This window comes from Ursus americanus, chromosome 21, assembly GCF_024610735.1.
Source record: "Ursus americanus isolate L20-20 chromosome 21, mUrsAme1.1.p, whole genome shotgun sequence".
NCBI classification, from domain to species: Eukaryota; Metazoa; Chordata; class Mammalia; order Carnivora; family Ursidae; genus Ursus; species Ursus americanus.
Window position 1 is genome coordinate 53,172,498 of NC_142147.1, and position 26,086 is coordinate 53,198,583.

General features: G+C 50.3%; 3 protein-coding genes across 6 annotated transcripts in view; 2 read left to right on the forward strand and 1 right to left on the reverse strand.

Moving 5' to 3' along the window:
- On the forward strand, positions 1-12,932 carry ZNF175 (zinc finger protein 175). The gene is made up of 5 exons (XM_045775102.2): positions 1-1,063; positions 1,851-2,042; positions 5,754-5,880; positions 6,141-6,236; positions 9,693-12,932. Exons 1-5 carry the CDS (start codon positions 1,034-1,036, stop codon positions 11,492-11,494), a joined length of 2,247 nt encoding a protein of 748 aa, XP_045631058.2. The 5' UTR covers positions 1-1,033; the 3' UTR covers positions 11,495-12,932.
- Positions 8,750-26,086, reverse strand: part of LOC123777989 (beta-1,4-galactosyltransferase 3-like) — an 18,516-nt gene continuing 1,179 nt past the window's right edge. Inside the window, exons 1-7 of one of the 3 annotated variants that reach the window (XR_015728182.1) lie at positions 17,719-17,998; positions 16,249-16,484; positions 14,810-14,997; positions 14,130-14,252; positions 13,878-13,979; positions 13,569-13,797; positions 8,750-13,476 (exon numbers count right to left, since the gene is read on the reverse strand). Coding sequence is in view for 2 of the 3 variants with exons in the window: in XM_087871218.1 (XP_087727344.1) it covers positions 13,656-13,797; positions 13,878-13,979; positions 14,130-14,252; positions 14,810-14,997; positions 16,249-16,484; positions 17,719-17,998 (1,071 nt within the window). In the remaining variant the exon portion in view is untranslated. The other 2 variants (XM_087871218.1, XM_045775113.2) reach the window with 2 other exon arrangements.
- The window catches only part of LOC123777988 (cytoplasmic tRNA 2-thiolation protein 1-like), a 4,500-nt gene continuing 4,160 nt past the window's right edge, over positions 25,747-26,086 (forward strand). The window contains exon 1 of one of the 2 annotated variants that reach the window (XM_045775111.2): positions 25,747-25,877. The gene's annotated coding sequence lies outside the window, so the exon portion shown is untranslated. Of the gene's footprint in view, positions 25,938-26,086 lie in introns of both variants that reach the window. The other variant, XM_045775110.2, reaches the window with a different exon arrangement.

The following is a 26,086-nucleotide window of genomic DNA, read 5'->3' on the forward strand; positions in this document are numbered from 1 at the left end:
CAGTGAAGGGGGGGCTGTGGGATGAGTGGCGTTTTCTAAGCCGAGATAGGTGATTGGCTCGGTTATTGTCAGGCTTTGCGTATTTCCTGTATGTGTGTTAAGTATTCTGGGAATTGAAATTCCAAGTGTGTTTAATATCAAAATTTGTATTGTTGGTCCTTGAAACTTGCTCACTTGAGGGCGGCGAACATGCTTCTGGAGCGGACCTTAGTAGCTGGTGCTGGGGACGTTCGGGGAGTGACTCTGGAGGCAGTGACTGGGAGCAGGAGCTTCAGGGATTGGAGGACTTTGAGGGTCCTCTCGTAACATCGGGGAGCAGTGTTTGGGGACCTACAGAAATCAGCGTGGGGTGCTAACGGTAGCTATATGGGAGCCGACGGACTGCAGGTCTGGGTGGTCGGTTATGGGGGTTTTTGAGGCACCTCCTTAGCTCCCTGTGGACATGGTAAGGGTCAGTAATTGGCAGTTGAACACATGGATGACGATTTCCTATTGGGGTGCAGTAATTGGAACCCCATGTTGGGGATTATTCGGGGTCCTGTGGCAATCACTCCCTGGGAAACATTTATTGGCAGCCAGCCTAGCCTGTCTGTGTCGATGACAGGGAGGCATTTCTTGACCTCCGGCTGTCCTGTGGTCCTGTCCTTGGGGGATCTGCAGGTCAGTGCTGTGGATGACTGCATTTGGGTGTGGGGTTGGGAGGCAACTCATTCCGTAGAGTCCAGACGTGGCAAGCGAACCGGGGTCCTGGTGCGTGTGTGCAGGTTTCCAGGTGAAGGTGGGGGTTGAGGACAGGAAATTCAAGTTTTAGCTTTGTTATGGGGCGCCTGGCTGCTCAGTCGGTTGAGCGCGTGATCTGGGGGTTGTAAGTTCGAGCCCCACCTTGGGTGTAGAGATAAAAATAAATATTTAAAAAAGAAAAAAAATGAGAAAAGTCTGGGCTGTCTAGGATGGGCACTGAAACGTCCAGAAGCTTGCACGGACATATCAGCATGGCCACTTCAGAGCCTCAGCTCTCTGAAGGCAACAGGAAATGGAAATGGTGTTTATGGAAGCTGACCAGGTAGGGAACTGTGTGCAGTTTGGAACGAGGCAGAGGAAGGACTGACTCCTTTTTCTTCCCTCTGCGGACTGACTGACCATTAGGCAAAGCGTGTAACAGCTTCAGTTTCCTTATCCGCAAAATGGGCATAATAATGATTGTAATGTTTAGTGGACAGGGTTAATGAAAACTAAACAGGGTCTTTACCGCATGCCAGGCAGCTGTTGAAGGCTTAATAAGATTCATCACATGTTATTTCCCCCGATGCCTGCGATAAAAAACTTGCCTCATTTTGGAAACTACAGTTAAAGTAATATCTTCATATCCTCAAGGCTAAAAGGGGCAGAGCTACAATTAAACCTTCATGTAGTCCAAACTCTTTGTGTTTTGTTTTTTTAAGATTTGTTTATTTTAGAGAGAGAACACGAGTGCAGGGAGGGCCTGAGGGAGAGAGAATCCCAAAGCAGACTCCCCGCTGAAAGCAGAGCCTGATGTGGGCTCGATCCCAGGACCCGGAGATCATGACCTGAGCCGAAATCAAGAATTGGCCACTTGACTGAGCCACCCAGGCGCCCCTGAACTTTTCGTCTTTTATTTTACCCTGTTTAATAACTGGTTGGGTTCTTCCGAATTTTTATTCCATAGTGTCCAGCGCAGTGGCCTTCCCCTAAGGACCCTCAAAAATATTTGTGTGGAGCAAATGTTAGAGGAGTGACCATGTGAGCATCGCCTTTCCAGGACTTCCTGGTGGCTTTGCAGAGCCCGTGGGTCAGACCACATCATTGAGGCTGCGGGTCTCTGTTCTCAGCCCAGCCAGGTGCTCCCCAGCAGCTCTGATCGAAACCTCCATATGCCCATCCAGCTTCAAGGTCCTGGGAAAAGTGGAATTGTCAGCAGGAGAAACCGAGAAGTGAAGCCCAGGGGAGACATGCCTGCTGATGAGAATTTGCCCCAAAGGTCCCAGGTCCTGGGTCCGCAGGAGCAGGATGGACCATGTGAGGTAAGCAGGAACAACCCCAGGGACGGTTCTCCAGAACTCGAGGGCAGACACAGGAAGCAGCAGATTGTGGACTCCGTGTTGCTGAGACCATGTGCATCCGCCTGCTGAGGGTGGACCACGGGGACTGATGTCTCCTCGTTCACAGGCCTTCTGTGTAATAGAGGAAACTCTACAGGCTGATGGAGGAGGGTATATTGTAGAGGGCTCGTCCTGGAGCAGAGGAAGAAGAAAAAGTAGCCCCAGCCACTGTCGGGGAAATGCTAACTCCTTCCTGCTCAGCTCAGAGGATCCTTTGTCCACCACTGGGTCTTTGCATATTCTCAGCTGGTCCCTGTCTGACTTCTTACCCGCTTGGTGGGGGTTGGCTCATATCCCCTCTGTCTTCATGGTTTATAGAATCATAGGATACTAGAGCAAAAACTGTGTTTTAAGGACATATGTGGTTTTTCCTACTTTAAAAGATGAATAAAAATGCCAGAGAATAGTGTTTCCAAATTGCCCACAGATACAGTACTTGATTTTGGGGAAAGAGAAAGGAAGATTCTTAGGTATACTCAAGATTTCATGAAATTCCAAGTTAGTCTGTGTATTTATTTATTTATTACAGATCTTTTTTGTTTATGTATTTGAGAGGGAGAGAGAGCAAGAGAGTGCAGGCACCAGCTGGTGGAGAGGCAGAGGGAGAGGGACAAGCGTGAGGGACTCCCCACTGTGAAGGCGGAGCCTAACTCACGGCTTAATCCCAGGACCCTGAGATCATGACCTGAGCTGAAGTCAGACCTTTAACCAACTGAGCCACCCAGGCGCCCCTTGTCTGTGTATTTAAAGACACTGTGTTTTAAAACCATAATAAGTGACCATAATAATAAACAGTACATTGTTGACTTGTGATAGGTTTATAATCAAAGTCCCAGAGAGATATTCTGTTTTTTAATAAGTATAATAAATGCATGGTTTATTACCATTGTGAACCAATACATTGTAAGATTATATATTTCAGTAATGTTTACAGTCATCTCCACCTGACAGAAACATTCGATAATAGAAAACATTGAAAGAAAGGAACATTAAAACTATTAGAGTAAATGCTAAGTAAAAATCATTTAAAAATTAAAAGGTACTGCCTCAGATATTTAAAAGTCATTCTTAAAATGAAAATGTTAAACACCCAAATCGGGTGGCTTACGCAGAAGTTTATTTTCTCATAATTCCAGAGGCTAGAAATCCAAGATCAAGGTGTCGGCGGGATTGTTCCTTCTGCGGTCTCTCCTTGGCTTGTAGATGGACCTCTTCTGACTGTGTCCTCATATAATCTTCCTTCTGTGGGGTTGGTGTCTTAATTTCCTTTTCTTATAAGGACCCCTGGTCACATTGGATTGGGGCCTATTCTACTGACCTCATTTTAACTTAGTTACCTCTTTAAAGACCGTGTCTCCAAATACAGGCACATTTTGAGGTACTGGCGGTTAGGACTTCAACATAAGAATTTTGGGGGTGGGAGGAGCTTGGAGGGGAGACACAAGCCCCTTAAGAGTGACAGAAAATTACACTGTAGGAAAATGCCTTTCATTTTGCGTTGATGTGGGTTGAATTGTTAAGAGTGTGATTGAAAGCGTGTTCAAGTGGGTGTTACGATACGATACAGGTTACTTCATATTAGCTCATTCCCTTTTATATGGTGAAAATAATTTTGTCTGCTTGCCCTGGCTTTCCTTTTGCCATTTCAGTAGATACTCCTTTTGCTAATTCAGATTTTCAGTCAGCTTGTAAATAAAAACAGCTGTCTTTGCAAGCAGCGCTCTGTGGCAGATGATCGAAATAGTCTGACACCATGAACTCGCTATAGCAAGAGGGTGTAACCTGGTTCACTGTTCTCCGTTAAGACCACGTGTTCCAGCTTAAAAAAAACAAAACAGCTGTCAACATTGTCTTTCCCCTCAGAGGCAATGAATTTTTACCCTATTAACTAAATATTTGGGTATTTACTTCCCAGTCTTTTAATGACACCCTTACACAGCTCTGATACTGAGATTTATGAGAAGCCTGTCTATTTGGTCATCATCCAGGGTTCTTGGCGCACAGCTCCCACATGCTTGGAATTTCCTGAGCAGTAAGCAGTAGGAGCATCTCTTGTCAACAATATTTAGTCTTGTCTTCAGTTCCTGGGGAAAAAAAAAAAAAGCTTCAGAGCCACAAAGGTGAAGTGTGTGTCTTGTTATTCATAACAAGCCCCTTTCCACCACAACTGGGTTATGTAAATGAGGTGGATTTTGGAAATTCCCTTAGGGTGGTGGTTGTCAAGGGAACCGAGCCTGTGATTAGAGGGTTGGGTCTTTCAGCCCCACCTCTTCACCGCCCAGAGATGGGAGAGGGGCTGGGGTGGAATCAGTTACCAAAGGCTAGTGATCTACTCAGTCATGACTATGTAATAAGGCCCCCGTAAGCATCCAGTGGGTTTGGGGAGCTTCCCAGCTGGTGAGCACGTGGAGGTGCCCGGAGAGTGGTTCACCTGGAGGGGGCATGGAAGCTTCCGCACGCCTGGCCCCGTGCACCTCTTCATCTGGCTCTTGATTCGTATCTTTTACTATCTTTTTATAATAAACCAGTGACCCTGCTGAGTAAATCGGTTTCCTTAATTCTTTGAGCTGCTCTGGTATATTAATTGAGCCCAAGAAGGGGGTCGCAGGAACTTCTAAGTGAAGCCACCCTGTCAGAGGTACAGGTGACAGGCCTGGGCCTGTGACTGGCGCCTGCAGTAGTGGGGCAACTCCGGTTTGTCACCAGGGCTTCTGACCCACTGGCCTTCAGAGGTTCCCATAACCCCCTCCTTGGGTTTGTTTAATTTTCAAGAGTAGCTGACAGAACTCCGGAAACCCATTTCCTCACTAGGTTACTGGTTTCCTACAAAGGAGATTAAAGGGTAAGAACAGCCAGGGGGCGCCTGTGGGGCTCGGTCAGTTAAGCGTCTGCCTTCTGCTCAGGTCGTGATCCCAGGGTCCTGGCATCGAGCCCCATGTAGGGCTCCCTGCTCGGTGGGGAGCGTGCTTTTCCCTCTCCCCCTGCTTGTGCTCTGTCTCCCTCTCAAATAAATAAATAAAATCTCCAAAAAACCCCACAAAAACCCAACAGCCAGATGAAGAGATACATAGGATGAGATTCCAAAGGAGCTTCCATCCCCATACAGTTTGAGGCCTGAAGTGATGTGGTTCAGCAGCCTGGGAACTCCCCAAACCCTGCCCTTTTGGGTGTTTATGAAGGCTTCATAACACATAACCCAGATTTCAGTGATGAAATCATTGGTGTGATTGGTTCCACCTCCAGCCCCTCTCCCCTCCCTGGGTCAGGGGGTGGGGCTGAAAGTTCAGTCCTCTCATCACGTCGTGGTTGGTTCCCCTGGCAACCAGCCCCCCTTTCCCAAACATACGGCATTAACATAACAAAAGACACCTTTATCACTCTCTGCACTTAGGAAATTTCAAGGGTTTTAGGCGCTCTGTGCCCGAAAACTAGAACGAAGACCAGCCCAATATCACAAGTATGTCGTAGATGGCAGGATATTTTAGAAAATTTTTAACCCCCCAAAACACAATATGAAACGGGTGAGTTAGTGGGAAGCCATATAGATCGTGGTGAAAAATCATTAAAAACAAGCCGTGGGTAACTTCTCTATTCACCGGTAATGAGTAATTCACATGGGGCGTGGTGTTACAGGGATCGTTGTCATTTGAGGACGTGACCATGGACTTCAGCAGGGAAGAGTGGCAGCAGCTGGACCCTGCCCAGAGACGCCTGTACCAGGACGTGATGGGGGAGGTCTACAGCCACCTCCTGTCCCTGGGTGAGCACACCTGACCCGGCAGTCTCGGATGGACCTCGTTGAGATTGCCCTCCTTGTTGTGGAACGCACTAGGGCGGCCGAAGTATGTGATCTGTTCGCCTTTGATTGTCCTGATTGCGCATTCCTTTAGGACACCTGTGAATATTACTTTGCTCCTAGTGAAAGATGTTGACTTTGCTGATGAGCCAATGCAAAGCTTCGCTGAGTGGTCTCTCAAGCCCCAGACCACATCCAAATCCAGTATTCTTCCTCATTAACAGGGTATCACATTCCCAACCCAGAGATCATTTCCAGGATGGAAAAAAGAGAGAAGTTATGGCTAAGAGAGGCTCAGCTCCCACATCAGAGGCAGGGAGGTGAGTGACTGTTAGCTGGCCGACGTGCATATCTTCGAAGGGGGCCCTTATTCAGCCTGCCACGCCATCCGACCCCAGTGGAGGGCTGTAGGTCGCCTCCCACTCCCAGTTTCTGACTAACTCTGTGATACATTACCTTGTAAGTGCCCTTGAGGGGAAGGTGTAAGAATTTCTCAGAGGTGAACACTCTTGAGTGGGATTCCCTGCCCCCTGGATAGAAGTGTAGTTAATGTGACTAAGGAAATCGTTCTGCTCTTCTCATGAGCTGCGTAATCTGCGCTCACGTGGGAGAACGCACAGGGACCCACATGTGTGCATCTTGCTCGCCCGCACGGCGTTTGTCGGATTTCTCATGACCCACGTGATAGGTGATAGGGCTGTTTCTTAATTTCATTTTTCTTTTTTTGTTTTTTTAAAGATTTTATTTTTATTTATTCGACAGAGATAGAGACAGCCAGCAAGAGAGGGAACACAAGCAGGGGGAGTGGGAGAGGAAGAAGCAGGCTCATAGCAGAAGAGCCTGATGTGGGGCTCGATCCCACAACGCGGGGATCACGCCCTGAGCCGAAGGCAGACGCTTAACCGCTGTGCCACCCAGGCGCCCCTAATTTCATTTTTCTAATAACTAGTTAGAGCATCTCCTCATATCTGTCATCTGATTGGGTTTTCCATCTGTACCTTGCTTTTGTCATCTTGTTGTGTCTGTGGAGTTTGTCCTTAAGGCCTTTTGCCTTTTTATTTGTCCCCTGAATTCATTGGTTTTTCTTTTCTGTGCTCGATCTTCCTTCTTCTTTTCCCCTAACTGTGGCACCTGCAGTTCAGGGCCCCCGTGCTTCCCTCTGATCATCCCTTCATATAGGAATTACCTTCAAGGGTCCTTCTGTTTGGAACACCCAGGCCTCAATTTTTTGGTGCTCCCTGAATCAGCCCCCTCCAGTACCTGTGCCTAAACCATTTTCTGACCTTATTCATCTACATGGCGGTCACTTCCTGTGGGATGACTTGCTTGCTCTGTTTTTCCTCACTTCCTCGGAAATTGGAATCCTTACACAAATCAAACATGCTTCTTGCCTTATACATTTTCTGAGTCCCTTGTGTGTCTTGGCTCTTCCACCTCAGTCTTACTTAGAAATCCAACCATTTTTTCTTTTGAATGTGCAGTTTAGGTACTCTTTGTCTTCATGCCAGTCGTCTCCCCTAAATTAGCTCCGGTTTCCCCCTGCTTGTGTTTTTGTTCCTCGTGGGTTTTGTGGATTCCAGTCGCTGATGAAGTCAGTCAAGATGCCATTGACAGATTTTACTGATATTTTGTTTTTTTCCTGGGATTACGGAAGAGTACAGTTATTACTTATGTAGGATTAACAAAGTCTTTTCAGTGACATTAGCATTGTGGCCACATATTTCTAATTTTAAGTGTAGCTGAAGAGTTCCATTGCTCACGCTCTGTTCCCTTGGGTTTCTTTCTTTTTTTTTTTTTTTAAGATTTTATTTATTTATTCGACAGAGATAGAGACAGCCAGCGAGAGAGGGAACACAAGCAGGGGGAATGGGAGAGGAAGAAGCAGGCTCATAGCAGAGGAGCCTGATGTGGGGCTCGATCCCATAATGCCGGGATCACGCCCTGAGCCGAAGGCAGACGCTCAACCGCTGTGCCACCCAGGCGCCCCTGTTCCCTTGGGTTTCTGTTTACTTCCATGTCTGCTACAGAGACGTATGTATGATACACATAAATGTAGATAACGTATACTATCTAAGAAAACTGTAAATATCTGGGCGTGAGCCTCCTTAAGATTTTAAAAAGATGGTTGAGATGGTAAATTTTATATTACATGTTTTTTACCATACATTTTTTTAAGGTTTTAAGTAATCTCTGCATCAAACATGGGGCTCAAACTCACAACCCCAAGATCAAGAGTCGTGCGCTTGACCGACTAAGCCAGCCAGGTGCCCCCCCCCTTTTTTTTCTTTTTAGCATCTGTTCTATACTAGTCAATTTGATGATCAATGACTCCCATTCTTGGTGGAAAAAAATGGTATATTAGGTAGCGTAAGGCTGAAAGTTATACAGAGAGACCAAGGTTCAGTGTGATAATTTTCTAGAATTATTTCTCTCCTGTAGAAATTTTTTTAAAAAGTTAAAATAAAAAAAGGGGGTCATCAGGAGGCCTCACTTCTTGTATTCTTCAAGTGTCTAAGTTTTTCCCTTGCTGCTGTTGCACTGTGCTTTATGACGCTGCCGATCTGTGTGACTGCATGTGCACGGCATCCAGAGGCAGGTTCTACTGGGCGGAAAAGGGGTGGGGGGTATCGAGAAGCTTGTGGTCTTCCACCCAGGCCAGAGGTGGTGTGTCAGGTTGTATGCATATTCTATCAGTAGAAACAGTCTCGCCGTCCCACCTCGTTGCAAGAGCGCTGGGAGCTGTTACGTAGCTTGGCAGCCACGTACCTGGCCACAGTTAACTTCTATGGGAGAGGGTGACACAGATTTCAGGGGTCAGTTTGCTTCTCCACTCTTTTTTTTTTTTTTTAAGATTTTATTTATTTATTTGACAGAGAGCACAACTAGGCAGACTGACAGGCAGAGGCAGAGGGAGGAGCAGACTCCCCACCGAGCAGGGAGCCTGATGTGGGGCTCGATCCCAGGACCCTGAGATCATGACCTGAGCCCAAGGCAGATGCTCAACCGACTGAGCCCCCCAGGCGCCCCTTGTCCACTCTTCCAACATACTTTTCTTGGGTTATAAGTTTATAGGTTCAAGCAAACAGATTTCAGCTTCCTAGAGAGTTGAGTTTGGGCAAAGGTATTTCACTGCTTGGCCATGTCAGGGTTGGAGCTTTCTTACTTCTGCAGAGGATTTGTAGGGCAGATGGATTTGGTGTTGTTTCTAACGAGTGAGAGGAAACTGGGAGGTTAGTGACAATTTAGATCTGAAAGCTAATGAAGAGCTGTCCTCTGAGTCCCTCCTTCAAGCCTTGGCTGTTCCCAGATGTTGCCCTGTCACCCCCTTGTCTGTATTTTCTGTCATCGTCGGTGTGTGTGTGTATCTCCAGATACCTAGACCACCTGCCTGCATAAGTGACGCCAGCTTAGAATTAGAAACTCTAATCTCATTTTCCCCAGAGCTCCGCCAGGTGATTTTGGTCAGTTACTTAGAGATTCTGTGCCGCCGCCTGCTCATGTGTGAGACAGGGAGAGAAGACGCAGGTGCCTCATGCAGGATTGTGAGGATGTAAGAGTGGCCGTGCACACGATGTAGAACGGGGTTTGGCAGCTGCTCCGTGCTGGATGCAGACAGGTGACACATAACTGTCTCCTCCCCACTGCTCATCGCCGTCATCACCACCGTCATTATTATCATGACTCAGCAATTTGTGTTCAGCCTCGGGCCGCTCCTGTGGTTTCTCCTCCCTCCTCTGCTAACTTGAGTCTCTTTCATCTTCTTTTTCTCCTTCCAGAAGGGGTGTTCGGACTTAAAACCTCCCAACAGAAAATGTTTGAAAAAGCTTCATGTCACAATGATAAGGAAAGTGAAGTCACAAGAGGTGGTCCGTGGTGTTCCATTTCAGAAGGCCTGTGGGAACATGCCAGCCGTACAGCGAGGGCTCAGCAGAAGCAGCAGGAACCTGCGCAGCGTGGGGCCTTCCTCACCAGGAGAACCCTGGATACAGAGAGAGACTCTGAACGGAAGGACCCTGGAAAAATCGTTCATGTGAGGCCCCACCTTGTTTCTTCACCAAAAAGACCTCATAAACGTTGCTCATTTGCAAAGAGTTTGAAGCCTAACCTAGAAGTAAATCGTCAAAATCAAAGCGGTAGCACAGAGCACCTCGATGAGCTTGCTGGCTCTGGCCAGCTGCTCACCCATGGCTCTTCCCATGTGGACTGCAAGATAATTCAGCCGGGAGAGAACTTCTGCGAAGGGAATCAACATACGAAAGTCCGCAGCCATAAACAGTCACGTGCACAGCATCCAGTTTGTAATCAGGAGAAACCCAACAAATGTGCTGAATGTGGGAGGGGCTTCCCTCAGAAGTCACCCCTCGAGCAACAGAGATTTCATAGTGTAGAAAACCTCCAGGAATGTAGCAGGTGTGCAAAGGGCTTCACCCCGCAACCAAAGCTCGGTGTGTATCTGAGAGATCACACAGGTAACGTTCCTTACATCTGTAAGGAGTGTGGGAAGGTCTTCATTCAGAGATCAGAACTGATCACACACCAGAAAACTCACACGAGAAAGAAGCCCCATAAATGCCACGAATGTGGGAAAGCCTTTTTCCAGATGTTATCTCTCTTCAGACATCAGAGAACTCACACTAGTGGGAAACTCTACGAATGCAGTGAATGTGGGAAAGGCTTCTCCCAGAATTCAACTCTCACCATACATCAGAAGATTCACACGGGTGAGCGCCAGTATGCGTGCACTGAATGTGGGAAGGCCTTCACCCAGAAGTCCACGCTCAGCTTGCACCAGAGAATCCACTCGGGGGAGAAGTCCTATGTGTGCATTGAGTGCGGGCAGGCCTTCGTGCAGAAGGCGCATCTGACCGTTCATCAGAGAGGCCACACCGGAGAGAAGCCTTACCCGTGCCACAGCTGTGGGAAGGCCTTCATTTCCAAGTCACAGCTCGATATACATCACCGAATTCATACTGGGGAGAAGCCTTACGAATGCAGTGACTGTGGAAAAGCCTTCACGCAAAAGTCACACCTCAATATCCACCAGAAAATTCACACCGGAGAAAGACAACATGTATGCAGCGACTGTGGGAAAGCCTTCAACCAGAAGTCCATACTCAGCATGCATCAGAGAACTCACACTGGGGAGAAGCCTTACAAGTGCAGCGACTGTGGGAAAGCCTTCACTTCCAAGTCACAGTTCAAGGAGCACCAGCGGATTCACACGGGAGAGAAACCCTACGTGTGCACCGAATGTGGGAAGGCTTTCAATGGCAGGTCCAATTTCCACAAGCATCAGATGACGCACACGAGAGAGAAAACCTTTGCCTGTTACAAGTGTGGGAACGCCTTTCTCCAGAAATCACAGTTGATGGCACATCAGAGAACTCATGTTGGAGAGAAGCCCTATGAGTGCTGTGACTGTGGGAAATCCTTCAGCAGGAAGCCACAGCTCCAGGTGCATCAGCGGGTTCACACGGGCGAGATGCCCTACGCGTGTTCTCAGTGTGGGAAGGCCTTCAACAACAGATCCAATTTTAATAAACACCAGACAACTCATACTAGAGACAGGTCTTACTAAGGCAGTTACGTAGTGAAAGGCTTTACTTAGAAATCAGTTCCTCGTGTGCATCAGCATGTGCATAAATGAAACAAACTCTGAATTTCTCAAAGAAGAAAAAAATCTCCCAGGCGTCAGCTTCGGTTGTAGGTCATAGAATCCACGATTCTGAAAACCCCCAGGAATGGACTGCGTGTTGCATAGTTACACATTATTTGACGTGAAAGAAGTGACTCAGAAAATAACGAGGGTAAATGTCCATGTTTGTGCTAGCCTCCTTAAGGATTATAAAATGCATCGGGGAAGGAACCCTAACACGTTGAGAAACGTGGTTCTCTAGAAAGTAGTACAAGACACTTTTCCCAGATCGTTCATAGGAAAATTTGTGAGAAATTCATGATAACCACTGTTGAATACGGAGTATCAGTATTTTTAAAGTACTAGCAAACTGAATGACCAGACACCTGTGTGTGTGTGTGTGTGTGTGTGTGTGTGTTTATGTGGTCAGGTCAGCATATACGTACATAGATGCATATATACACCTGCAGTAACGCTCGCTCCGTTCTGTCATGTTTGCTGTAGAATTCACTGCATGGCAGAGGGGTGGGGAGATGATACACTTTTTAAAAGGATCTACTGTAATTGTGTTTATTCCCAGTTGAACATATCCCAAGGTTGCACAGTCAGTAATTACTAATTTCTTTATATGTACAGGCAAAGCTACCTCGTTTTATCGTGCTTTGCAGATACTGCATTTTTACAACTCGCAGGTGTGTGGCGGCCCTGTGTCGGGCAAGTCGCGGTGCCACTTTCCCCACAGCCTTTGCTCCCGTCATGTCTCTGTCACATGTTGGTCTTTCTTGGAGTATTTCCAAGTTTTTCATCGTTATTCTGTTGGTCGTGATGATCTGTGATGAGTGATCACGACTTACTGAAAGTTCAGTTGATGGTGTTTTTTAGCAGTTAGGTGTTTTTTTTAACAAGGATACACTTTTTTTAGGCGTAACGCTGTTGCACGCCTCATAGACTGCGTGTAGTGCCAACGTAACTTCCACATGCGCTGGGAAGCAAAAAAGTAATTTGACTTGTTTTTATTTTATCGCGTGGCGTGAAACTGAACCCGCGGTATCTCCGAGGCATGCGTCTTGACACGTGAATGTACTTTTTTGGTAAATATATAAATGTGATCTTATAACATACACTGGTCTTCACAGTGCACCTTTTCTCTTTCATGACCCACTCAGCTCTACCCACCCTACCGTACTCCAACCCCCGTTTCTTTCCACCTCCACCATCTCTGGTGAGCAGCTCCATAAATGACCAGTGTTGACCTTTCACTGTGGACTTCTTTGTATCTTTATACAGGCTCCTAATCATTTACACCGGGAGTCGGCAGACTGGCCATCAGCCAGATAGGGCCGGCCACCTGTAATTTTAAATAAAAGTTGTATTGGACAAAGCCGTGCTCCTGTGTTTACGTAGGGTCTGTGACCATCCCTGTGCTCCAGTGGCCTGCAGGCCGAAAATCTGTACCATCCGGCCCTTTACAGAAGATTACCAGCGCCCGATACCCACACGCACATCACCATGTCCACAATCCTGTCTGTGTAGGAACTCTGTCCTCCGTCTTACAAACATTGGATCGTGCCGCACGCGTGTGCCCCTTGTTCTTTCCACGCTGCACTGCTTCTGCTCAGCGGCTGCAGGGAAGTCTGTGGGGTGCACACGCGAATTCACCCATCCTCACAGGTTTTACTCTTTTTTCACGCCACTCTTTGCTACAAGACAGCGGCAGGACTGCGTACTCTGGGGGGCACAGGCCCAGGAGCCAGGTACCCGAACTTGATCCTACATCGGTCACCCAAGCGTTGAACTCTGTCCTGGGTTTTTAAAGGCTGCTAGCAGTGCGGACCCTGCAAGTTTTCATGAGAAGTCAAGAGTAGGTGGGGGGTCAGCTCCTGGAACCACTTGGACAGAACCAGGGAATTTGGGGCTCTGAATGCCTGGAAATGAAAGGGTGGGGATGAAGGTTGGCAGAGAGAAGGAGGGGGTAAAATAAACTCTCCTTTAATAAGAAACCAGTTGGGAGAGCTACCTTACAGCCCAGGTCTTGGGGATTCTGTTCCAGCCTCCAGCTGCCCCTCAGCTTGGCATGGCTGGGGGGGGGGGGGGGAGGTGCCTCCTAGGGCTGCGAAGTTGGGAAGTTGATGTCCACGGTGAGGTTGGTGTAGAGGGGCTGCCGTTCCTTGGAGAGCAGCCTGTAGCCCAGCGAGTTTATGCCATCCTGCTGCCATTTGTGGCGGATCGGGGCCAGAAGGAAAGAGCTGGGGGGAGGGGTGGCCACGTGAGCCCAGGGCTTAGGGCCCACCCAAGATGGGACACCCTACCTTCAACCCCAGCTTACCTCCAGGGGCTCTGCGGGGGGCTGGGCTCCTGCCCCTCCAGCATGTGGTAGCGGCCAAAGAGCAGATGGGGTCGGGAGAGAAGCAGCCCACTCAGTTGCAGCCTTATGGGGGGAGAGGGCAGGGAGGCCGATACCTGCCTCTGACAGGGTCCCTAGGCCACACCCAGCCCTTCGGGCCACGGCGGCCCATGTCCCCCACACGGTGGAGGGACCTGCAGCCCCGTGCCAGGCTGCCCAAGCAGGGCCACCCACCTGGCAGCGATGTCGTGGTCCTCACGATCCCAGCCCCAGTATGTGTTGGGGAAGCCATTTATCCTCAGGTAGTGAATGGGGCGCAGGGCAAACACCCCCCCAAGGTAGCCGTGGTAGGGTAGCCTGAAGAGGCAGAGAGGGTTGGAAACAGGAATTCAGGCAACAGGGGCCCTGGCCAGGATCTCCAAGCTTTATTTCTGGGTTTGCCCTTCCCCACTCACCCCTGTGATAGCCTCTCCCCTGACCGCTCAGGTGTCCCCTTCCCTGATCTTGGAGTAGTCCTTCCTTGCCCCTTGAGATGGGCCCTCACTTGACCTGGGATATTGTCTCCCCTAAATCATCTCACAGGCCCACCTTGTGACCCCTTGATGGCCCCTTCTCCCCAGACCCCTGGGATAACCCTCTCCCGCCCCCTAGTCAGCTCATCCTTTCATACATTCCTGTCTCTGAACTCCATCATGACCCTTTATCACTGACCCCCACCCCCCTGCCCCCCCCACACCTGCATCCAAAAGGAAGGTTCTTCCCTGTCTGCGAGGCTTTTCCCTGGGCCCCATCATCCCTCTCTGCCAAGGTCCCAGGGATCAGGGCCTGGACCCTAACGATGGGCCGGGCGAGGTCCAGGGAAGCACAGGGCCTGGCCAACCATCCCCCACAGGAGGCCCCCTCCCTCCACCTACTTGTAGTTGAACTTGTCAATGGCCACAGACACATGGGCAGGGAAGATGTCACAGATGTAGAGGTTGCGGTCGTCCTCTGGGAGGAGGTTCACATCGTGGAAGAAGACACAGTCCCATTCCTCCTCCTGCATGGCCTCCCAGAACCCCACGTTGCGTAGCTTGCCCCGGTTGAAGGCGGTGTTGTGCACCTGCGATGGACAGAGATGCTCGATGCTCCCTCCCCAGCAGGCGTGAGCGTTCCCCCACCTTCCAGGCCTGTCCTCTCCTGTTTTCAAGTGCCATTCTCCTGCCTGGATCCTATTCCCACTGCAGCCAGAAAACCCAGACCTGTCCATGAGGGCACAGTTCAAAGGTTACCTCCCCTGGAAAAGTTCCTGGATTCCCACCCCCATCCTAGGCAGAGTCGGTATCTTCAGCCCCTCAGCTCCGCCCATGGCCATTCCCAAGGTTCTCAAGGATCATCCCCTTCAAGAGACCATCTGAGGGAGGCAGGGGTTAGGGTGAGCGGGGACCACCTACATCTGTTTCTGCTCCTACCAAAGACTAGGTCTGACCCCCAGACACCATGACAGGGTTTGCCTCTCCCTCTCCTCTTTCTCCATCACATGTTCTCCTTCATCGTCGCCACCTTGACCGTTACCATCATCACGTTCATCACCAGCATGAACACCATCATCATCATCTTCATCTGATGCCATCAACACAATCACCTCACCTCCGTCACTGCTGTCAGCATCATCCTCCCCACCATCACCGTCCTCACCCCGGCACCAGAAGCGTCTTAATCATCACCATCAAAACCGTCATCACCACCATCATCACCGTCATCATGAGCACCATGGCTTACTGAGTACCTACCACGTGCCAGGCCTCGGCCTCACTGCTTTAGTCATTAACTCCATGCATGCTTCCCACAACCCGGTGACGGAGGGGTTATTAACATCCCTGTCTCATGAATGAGAAAACAGCAGAAGAGTTCCCCAAGTTTATACATAGTTAGACTGAGTGACAGTGTGATGGACGGACGGATGGATGGACGGATGATCGGTCCCACACTCTGAACACACAGGTAATAATGGGCAACACTGAGATTCAAAGAAGCCTCCAAAGGACTCCAAACCCAGTGCTTTAAATTGCAACTTAGCTTCATCGCCCACCCTGGCCGGCCCTGGTCGCAGGGAGCCCCAGACTCAGCAGGACCGAGTCTTCCAGACAGCCATTTAAGCCGATCCCAAATTCAGCCAGTCTAGACCCCACCAACAGCCCTGGCTCTAATTTCCCCCCAATTCAAGTTTGTCTTGACTCATAAATCCAGCCCCCCGGACGCTCTCTGGCCCAAATGCTGTCAGCTCAGAGACTGGCGACCTCAGCCCTGACTCCGTGGCCATGCTCAGACCCCTCTGTCTTCTTGCGTCTGGCCCTCCCCATTCCGCCTGCACCTGGTTCACCACGTAGATGGCATAGTGCAGTTGCTGGCGCTGCAGGAAGGGGTGCAGGTGGAAGAGCAGGTGCCGCAGGTGCTGGTTCTGCCCATAGTAGGGCACCACGACTGCCGTGTGGTGCCGTGTCCAGCAGTCAGGTGGCCGGTACTGGCCTCCCAGCTCCACCAGCGGGTTCTTTTCCACCACCTGCTCCATCGTCAGGTTCTCCGGGATCATCACCTTCACGGGGCCATCTGAGAGAGGCAGATGCCAGGGACGGTCAGGGACCTGCCCCAGAAACCCCCCACCCCAGCTGTACCGGGTTCAATCACATCCCCCTGCCAAACCATGTCCATCGGCGCTTCAGAACGTGACCTTATTTGGAAATAGGGTCTACGCGGAGGTAGATGGTTAAAATGTGGAAGGATTGGATGAGGGTGGGCCCTAAATGCAATGACTGGTGTCCTTATAAGATCATATGAAGACCCAGAGAGAAGGCGGCGTGGGGGCAGAAATTAAAGTGACATGCCTACAAGCCGAGGAAAGCCAACGATTGCCAGCTACTGCCAGAAGCTAGGCAAGAGGCGTAGGACGGTTTCTCTCTCAGAGCATCCAGGAGGAAGCAACCCTGCCAACACCCCGATTTTGGACTTCTGGCTCCCAGACTGTGGGAGAATAACTTTCTGCTGTTTTAACAGGGGTGGTCCTCAGGCCCCCCACTCTCCCTTCACCTCAGACTGCTCCTTCCAGATCCTCTCACTGAGGGCTCCACTGCCTACCCGCCCAGCCCCATCTATGGCTCCTCCCCCTCTCCACGGCAGACCGTATTTTTTCCAAAGACGCCACAACGGTATCTCTGACCCAACATGCCCTTCTTACAATGTGACTTTGATGCTCCTCCCACGGAGAGGTAAGTCTACGTCCCTCCCCCTAAAATGGGGTGGGCTTTTATGACAGTTTCAACGAGTGGAGAATGTCAGAAATGACACCACATGGCTTGAGACTAGATCATGAAAGGCCAGATGGCTTCTGCCTGGTTTATGGGAACACATGCTCCCAAGTTTGCGGTTGCCATGTAAGCGCTCAGGCCGCCATGCTGTGAGGAAGCCCAACGAGCGCACTGGAGGGGCTACGCGGACACTCTGAAATTATGTGGAGAGAATGGGGTGCCTCCACCCCCAGCCTTTTTAGCTCCAGCCACATCTCACTGCAACTGTGTGAAAAACCCGGATGACGACTGACCGGCTGGATCCTTCCCCAAACTCCCGACCCGGACACACTTGCAAGTTGATGACCGTTTAGAGACACTAAGTTCTGGCGTGGTTCATTATGGTGCAGCCACAGATGAGCAGCACACGCTGTCCATCACCCCCAGCCACCAGGTCCGTGCCTTCTGCTTCCAGGATCAGCCCCCCTCCCCAGGGAGTCCGGCTTGCTCCCCAAAGCCTGAGGCAGGGTTGGGGGTGTAGGATGCCCTGACAAGCTTACTGATGTAGGGTGAGATGAGGGGGCAGCTGGGCAGGTGCTCCTCACTAATGTCCACAGGGTGGATCTGGCTGAGGTTGGCGTACACGTCCTGGGAAGAGGTCTCTGCAGAGGAGACCGAGACCAAAAAGGGCAACTCTTCTCCCACCGTTGGCCTGTCCTGTATCAGGACGCGTAAGAAGGAGGCGAGGCTGTGGCGGTGGTGGTTCTGGTAGAGGAATGCCCCCATAAGCAGCAGCTGTACCCCCAGAAATAGTAACAGGAGCCCCCTCTGCTGTTCCATTCTGGGAAAGGAAACAGAAGGTCATGCTTCCCGTTTTGCAAACCCCTCCCTTTTACCCCATGTGGCTCAGTTGCAGGGGCCTGCACCCAACCCTCCTTGATTGGCCTTGCACGCTGGAGGGGGGGCCAGGGTGAGAGAATGGCAAGGCCGCTCAAGGCTATGCCACCTGCATGAAGAACCTGCCTTGGGCACATGTCCAGCCTCATCTCTTCCAGCCGGTCCCCCCTAAACCCCATGGTCACAGTGGACCCTAGCTACTTGCTCCCAGGGTGAGTGACTCGATCTCTCAATGTCCTTGTCTGTAACGGGGATTACAGCGGGATCGAGCTCACTGGGTTACTGCGCTAGGACACGCAGTGTGCAATGCGACCCATCTCCACGTTATTCCAGACTGTGCCAGCTCTGCTCATATCTCCAGCACCCTGTAGGAAAGGGACCTACCCGACTCCTGTTTATTCTAGATGCCCTTCTCTTCCCTGTAACGAGCACCAAGCAGCCCCTAGAGGATTGTGCGACCTCTGTATCTGCCTCCCCCACGGTCTGATCATCCTGGATTGTGACTGTCCTGTCAACTGCCCCCATCGGACTAGGAGCTTGCAGAGAACAGGGTTCAGGACTGACTCATCCCTGGGTCCCTGGCGTTTCCCAGCACAGGAGGGCCCAGGAAATGAATGATGAATGAGTGAATGAATGATTCGCCACCCAATACACTCCTGCTCTGTCCTCAGCCACCACAAGTTCTCCTCACCGGGGAGCCCTCGCCACATCCTCCCCTCTCTGCCTCAGCCCTCCTGGTCCCCCATATCTCAGTGGTCACTGCTCTGCCCACCAGACCAGGAATGATCCGTGTGCCGATCTCCCTCCCTCACCAGCCTGGGAGCGAGGCAGGCCTCGGCCCAGCTCAGCCCTGGGTCCCCAGCATCAGCCGGCACGAGGGCTGAGCATCTGTTCAGCTCTAGTTACGAAGCCCCACTTCGGTGCCAGGATAATTGTGCGAACCAACAAAGCTGCCACAAGCAAAATCAACAAAAACCTCTAGCCCTGGGAAACCCACATTCTGATAAGGAAGACAGTCAAGAAAACGTGTCATTTCAGAGAGCAATAAAAACCTATACATCAATGGGAGTGGAGGAGGAAATGGATGGAGAGTAAAGAAACAGAGGGAGGCTATCTCGGCTGGGCGGCTGGGCAGAGGGCACAGCAGGTGCAAAGGCCCTGAGGTGGGCAGGGTGAGTCAAAAGGTACTAAACAGTCATATACAGGCCAGTGTCCTTGTCACTAAATCAGCAGGCGTATTTTTAGATGAACCAGAAAATTATCTCGTTACAGAAGCAGGCTCAGTATTGAATCTCAAATGTGGGACAAGCCTTGCTGTGACCAGGGACAGAAAATCCTTCAATTTTGGAGCATGGAAACAAGAATCCAGTGTTAGCAGCAAATTCTCTGTTGTAGGGCAGGAATAAGGAAGAACTACCTGCTGGTAGAATTCCTCTTAGCTTTTTAGCTGGAAAGACAGCATTCAAAGGAACCTTGTTTCCTAGAATACCAAGCAGACTTTTGAGTGGCACTCCGAACTCAGACGCCCCTCCATTAATCAAAATGAGGAGAAACCCCCACATAGGGTGGAAAGGCATCCCGTTCACACACAGAAGACAACTGGTTGTCAAGTAGGTCTCAGGGACCTCAGCTGGCCTTGGTGCTGCCCTTTGGGACCCAAACCAGTCTTTGAAACATCCTGGTAGAGTTGGCCCAGTAGCAATTTATGAATGAATTCGCTGAAAACAGCAGGGCTCATACTAATCCCTATTTCCCAGCAGTGAATGCTGCGAGTGTAGACCATGCCTGAGTCCTGCCACACTGGCCAGGGTCCAGCGGCTCTGGAAACAGTTGGAAGTGCCAGCAGAGCGTCGATGGCGACTGGACTTCCCCTTCCTAGGCAGGGGGTCGGCGAGCTTGGAGAAGCAAGGAGTCTTCCAGTATGTGTGCTCAGGAGCATGATTCTTCATGCAGGAGTCGGCTGCATCTGGTGGTTTCCGTGGGGCCACCAACAAAGAGAGTATGTTGGACACACATCGCCCAATGTTAGGACACCCAGGCCCACATCTCCAGGCTTCCTCCTCCTCCTACAGGTCAGGAAAGTCTGCTATTGAAAGTGTGGTCTGTCTCCTGGAGAGCCGAGTAAAAAGGACCCCTCCGACTCCACGGGAAATGTGACAGACACGTTTTGCTACAAAAGCGATTATCTGCAACAAGCGATTATCTTCTGATTCCTCAATTCTTAATTAATCCCTATTGCAAATACAGGGGTTATGACTTAAGACACAGTGTAATTGTCCATTTGGGCTCCTGGGGGAGAAAATTTAATTATGAACTATGATTTAAAAAAAAAATTGACAGTACAATCCTGTGACTACAAGTGTGGGACCACAAGTGTTCCTGTTACTCCCTCAAAAAATGGAAAGGAGTCAGGGGGCCTGGGTGGCTCAGTTGTTAAGCATCTGCCTTCAGCTTGGATCATGATCCCAGGGTCCTGGGATCGAGCCCCGCATCGCATCGGGCTCCCTGCTCAGCGGGGAGCTGCTTCTCCCTCTCCATCTGCCTGCAGCTCCCCGTGCTGTGCTCTGTCAAATAAATAAATAAAATCTTAAAAAAAAAAAAAAAGATGAGTGAGTGGAGGATACAAAATTTTTCAAAACAGTTTTGGGGCCTCCCAAGCAAAAGTGTTTTAGAATTGCTACCACACACACACACACACACACACACACACACTGAGTCCCCTTCTGCCTTAGCTGGTTCCAAGATGTTTGAAAAAATATTTTAATAATTTCCTAAAGCATAAAACCGAATGGGAAAATTCACTCACTGAATCAGAAGTACATGTACTCATGTTCCTGGTTAAGGTCCCCGTGTCCTTAACGGGGGAGTGGGGCAGGATGACCTTGCAATTTGCTGAGACGTTCTCGTGGCCCCAAGCAAAGCTGTCCGGTATAATGCAAGTCACAGACGTAATCTTAAATTTCTGTTAGTCACATTTATAAAGTAAAAGCAAACAGGCGCAATTAATTTTAATATTTCACTTAACCCAATATAGCAAAAATAGGATTTCAACACGTGATCAAGGTAAAAAAAAAAAAACTACTCAAGAGCTATTTTACATTTTTTTTTTCATATAAAGTCTTCTAATCTGCTATTTTATGTTTCCAGCATGGCTCTATTCAGACTAGCCAGAGTTCATTAGCTACACACAGCCCGTGGGCACCGTAGCAAAGAGCCACACCTGGGACATCTGTACGTATGCTCCACGTGCCTGAAAAAAACCTGTATCTCACATCATCGGGTACAAGTCCCACTTCATACCGTTAGTTCAAGCTTGTCAGGAGTCTTGATCAGATTGTCCATAGCTTTGTAGTTTTTTGTCTGCTTGATGAATTGCTGAGAGAGATACATTAAAATGTCACGGTGCTTCTAGAATGTGTCAGTTTCTTCGCATCCGGCTCACTTTGGCTTCATTTCTTTAGAGACCGTGTTGTCGGGTACACCCAAGTTTAGAATTCTTTGTCACCCTGGTGATTTCGTCTTCATTTGTGATGACACTCTGTATTACCCATAGTGCTTTTTGACTCGAAAATCTGTTTGGTGGTTGCAGCTGACCTTCGATTTCTTTGTGCTGTTTTCCTGGTATATATTTTCCTCCCCTCTCGCATTCACACTTTTGAGTCTTACTCGATGTGGGTCTCATGTGCACAACCATAAGTTTTTTCTTAACTGTCCTGGTGATTGAGACAATTTTGCTAGTTCCTATTCCTACAGCAAATCTTACTTATTTATTAAAAGATTTTTATTTTTTGGGGGCGCCTGGGTGGCGCAGTCGTTAAGCGTCTGCCTTCGGCTCAGGGCGTGATCCCAGCGTTCTGGGATCGAGCCCCACATCAGGCTCCTCCGCTATGAGCCTGCTTCTTCCTCTCCCGCTCCCCCTGCTTGTGTTCCCTCTCTCGTTGGCTGTCTCTATCTCTGTCAAATAAATAAATAGAATCTTAAAAAAAAAAAAAAAAAAAGCCCAACACTAAGATTTTAGGTTTTATAAACTAACATAATCCACAAAGGGAGTCCTGACGTTAATCGAACTCTAACCCAACGTGCGCCCATTTCTTCTTCAAAGCCACCCTTTGATTTCACAGGTAAGGATACTGAAGGCGAAAGTCACTCGGGTGTAAGAAAAGAGCAGGAATTTTAGGGGCGCCTGGGTGGCTCCGTGGATTAAGGATCTGGCTTCGGCTCGGATCATGATCTCAGGGTCCTGGGATGGAGCCCCACGTCCAGCTCCCTGCTCAGCGGGGGGTCTGCTTCTCCCTTTCCCTCTGTCCCTCCCCCCGCTCCCTCAGATAAATACATAAAATCTTAAAAAAAAGAGAAAAAAGAAAAAGAGCATGAATTTGAGTCCAGGCCTGTGTGTATGTGTGACTTCGAAGTTCTTTCCATTACCCAGTTGGGGGTATCTTGGGGGATAGGGTGTAGAGCTCAGGGAAGGTTTCCCCCAAGAGGTCGCATACTAGGCAGGGATAAGTAGGCATTCAACCCCCACGCCAAGGGAGGGACAGGCACTCTAGGTAGAGAGAGACAACGGGACCTGAGAGCTTGGTGTGCGTAAGCGGTGGTGGTAATGGTACCTCACATCCTCGGAGCACTTACTATGGCCCAAGAGCTGTTATAAGCTGTTTATAACACTGCTGGACGCCAGTATCCCCCTACCCCAGTTGTGACAACCAAAAATGTCTCTACCAAATGTCCTCTGGGGGGTCATAATTGTCCCAGGTTGAAAACCACTGCTCTCAACATATGAGGGCTGTACTATTCTTATTTCTATCTTACAGGTGAGAAAATCTAACTTGTCCAGTTATACAACCAGGATGGTAATCCCACGTTCTGAACCAAGTGGCTTCTGTCCTTAACCACCGCGACATATGGCAAGTTTCCTGCCTGGGCTCCGCTCACTGGGATGCAAGTAACAGGAGATAAGAAAGGAGGGGAGAGCTAGGGGCAGCTCAGGTGACGGGGCCTCTGACAAAGCGAGGGAGCAGGGGCTGTGGGAGCCCAGAGGTGGCTTGTTAATGCAGTACAAGGGAGGAGGGGTCCTGCAGGCTTCCTAGAGAGAGTACATCCATGGGGCTACCTGGATGAGAAATAGGAATCAGCGTGGTGAGGGGGAGGAGAAGGGGGAGGGAGGGAGAGACTTCAGGAAGAGAGGATGGCATGTGCAAACACTGGCAATTGTGAGGGATCTGCCAGCCTCAGGAGCCTGAAAAGTCATCAGGGGCCTGGTTGCAAACACCAGACTGAGGGACGAAGCCTTACCCTGCAAGTGATGAGAAGCTACCGTCTTCTGCCCTTTCTAGAAGCCCCCGACACCAACTTACAGTCTTTTCCACTGGAATATTAATGTGTCGCAGCAAACAAAACATAAAATGTTTGCAAAACATCCATGAGGAACTTCTGCCCAAACCGTGCCAGCTTGCTGGTGAATGTGCTACTGAGGGCTGGAGGGACTGAGAGTTCTCAACACTTCCGATTACGGCCGCCCCAGGAAGTGACCTAAGCAACTAGAACACCCCAGGCCCAAGCATTTACTAAGCACCGAGCACTGCTCTTAAGGCTTTACAGAGGTTAGCTCATTTACTTCTTTAACCCAAAAATGCTATTATCATCCTCACTGGACAGAGGAGGACACTCAAGTACAGACAGTCTTCATCACTTACTCAAGGTCACACAACTAAGCAAGCAGAGCATGGAGTCAACTGGCAAGGCTGGCTTTCACACCCTCTTTTTGTCAATGATGTCCAGCGTGAGGCAAACCTTTTTATCAGTTTTTCAGCTCAAAGTATGTGGGTGGTGCTGAGATCTGCTCAAATATTTAGTGGAAGAAACTTGCCAAGTAGGAGACTAAAACCAACACAGAAACACCTGAATTTGTAATACTAGTTTCTGGGTGAGAAAACCAATGTACATGGCAGCAGAATACCACTTAGGCCAGGGCTCCTCAGCTTTGGCACTGCTGGTTTGTTTGTGTGTTTTTTTTTTTTTTTTTAAGATTTTATTTATTTGACAGAGAGAGACAGCCAGCGAGAGAGGGAACACAAGCAGGGGGAGTGGGAGAGGAAGAAGCAGGCTCATAGCAGAGGAGCCTGATGTGGGGCTCGATCCCACAACGCCGGGATCACGCCCTGAGCCGAAGGCAGACGCTTAACCGCTGTGCCACCCAGGCGCCCCGGCACTGCTGTTTTGAACCGGGTAATTCTTTACAGCGAGAGGCCATCCTGTACACATTGTCTGGCAGCACCCTTGGCCTCTATCTACCAAACACCCGCCACACCCTTCCTCTGCTTCCTTGTCGTGACAACCAAAAATGAACCAGAGAGTGCCAAATGTTCTCTGAGGTACAAAGCCACCCCCAAACTGAGAACTGACGTATAGACTATCAGTAGGTTGCCTGAGGTTTGGAAACCCTCACCCCACTTCTTGCTTTAAAAGAAAAATGAGGCCTGGTCACCAAAGGAAAGCCATTTCTGGTTATGAGAATTAAATGGGATGAAAATAACAAAAGTTTACTATTTGATGAACACTTTCCATATGACCTCCTTTATCTTCACCAACAGTCTATGAGGCAGATGCTATTACGAGCCCCACTTTACAGAGGAGGAATTTGAGATGGTGCCAAGCGCTAAGTGACCTTTCCCCCATATCCTGGCTCGCAGCACTTGTAACGTCTGGGTCCCTGCAGCCCCTGACATCTGGTCCCTCCACATCAAGCTTCATCGTCCTTATTCCCCCAGCCACGCCTGACTTCCCTGTGGCCCCCAGGGCAGGACCTGGCACACAGGAAGCCTCAGGAAATCACTAACGTACGAGCCCGATGACCCGGGTTCAACCCTCTTGACAGCTTCAGGCGCTCCAATGTCCCCCCACCACCCTTCGCTCTCAATCCTCCCTATCAAGGGCCTCACAGGGGTAGAGACAAGAAAATCTCGGAATATAACACGCAGGAGAAAGGGCAGTTTGGGGCTGGAAAGCGACTGAGGGGAGCAGAGCTCTGGCTGACTCTTCGGAGAATGCACCCCAACCCCGGGAACCTTCCATCTCATGGGTCTCACCTGCCCTCCATCCCGAGCTCTGCCTTCAACCCCACAAGGCTGCAGGTGCGCGCACTTGTCACTGAGCCACACCGGTGCGTAACTGCTCACCGGGATCACTCCCCGAGACTAGCGCGCGTGGAGAAGCGCAAACCGCTCCTGTCAGCTCCGCGCACGCAAAACCCCCCAGCCCGCAAGGCCGTGGCCGCCGGCGCGCACCCGCACCCACTCCCACGCCTGCGGGGGCGCGCGCAAAAGCCTACCCCGTGTCCCGGGCGACAAGGCCCAGTCCCTGCAATCTGCGCAGCGCACGTGCTGCCTCGCCCTTGCGCACCCCTATCCCTTTCTGCCCCCAACCCCGACAGCTCTCCACCCGCACCTCAAATCCCATCGCACTCCCAAAAGGGCAGAAAACCTAAAAAGCATCCATTGCTTCTTTAGAATAAAGCGCAGAGCGCGAGGGGGGTACCTACAAACCAGACGCCCCACCTCTTTTTGCGCAGGCGCAGACGGGAGACGCGCGGGTCCGGCCTGGAGCGCTCTGGGAGCCGTGGGCGGAGCGCGCCACGTCACTGCGAGGCTCTCGGGGTGTGGGCCCAGCTGGTCCCGGAGCACTAGGCGCTTCTGGCCAATCCGCCCCACCCGCACCTGGGAGTCGTAGGCGGGTAAACCCAAAGCCTTCTGGGAATCGTAGTCCCTTCACCCGCTTCCGCGTTTTCTCCGAGCTTGGACTTTACTGCGCGGGTTCTACACACGTGAGTGCTCCCTTTCTCCGCGCGCCGATCCCGGCCCTTTGTCGTACTCCCGTGTAGGAGGTGAGGGTCTCCATATTACTCTCCCACGCATTCCGGTAGGCATTCCTGGAGATACGGCACTCCTCTCCGTGATCTCCCAACGCCTGTCTCTGGCGACCCTCGGGGCTGAGTGCCCTAAGCAGCTGGTGTCCTTGCTGATCAGCTTTGGA

What these genes read in the sequence shown, in the direction of transcription:
- ZNF175 (XM_045775102.2), top strand. Translation starts at nt 1,034, where the DNA reads ATGGAAATGGTGTTTATGGAAGCTGACCAG. An exon ending in TGTTTATGGAAGCTGACCAG is followed by an intron (nt 1,064 to 1,850) that starts GTAGGGAACTGT and finishes CTCTGTTCTCAG; the next exon opens with CCCAGCCAGGTGCTCCCCAG. An exon ending in AGCAGGATGGACCATGTGAG is followed by an intron (nt 2,043 to 5,753) that starts GTAAGCAGGAAC and finishes GTGGTGTTACAG; the next exon opens with GGATCGTTGTCATTTGAGGA.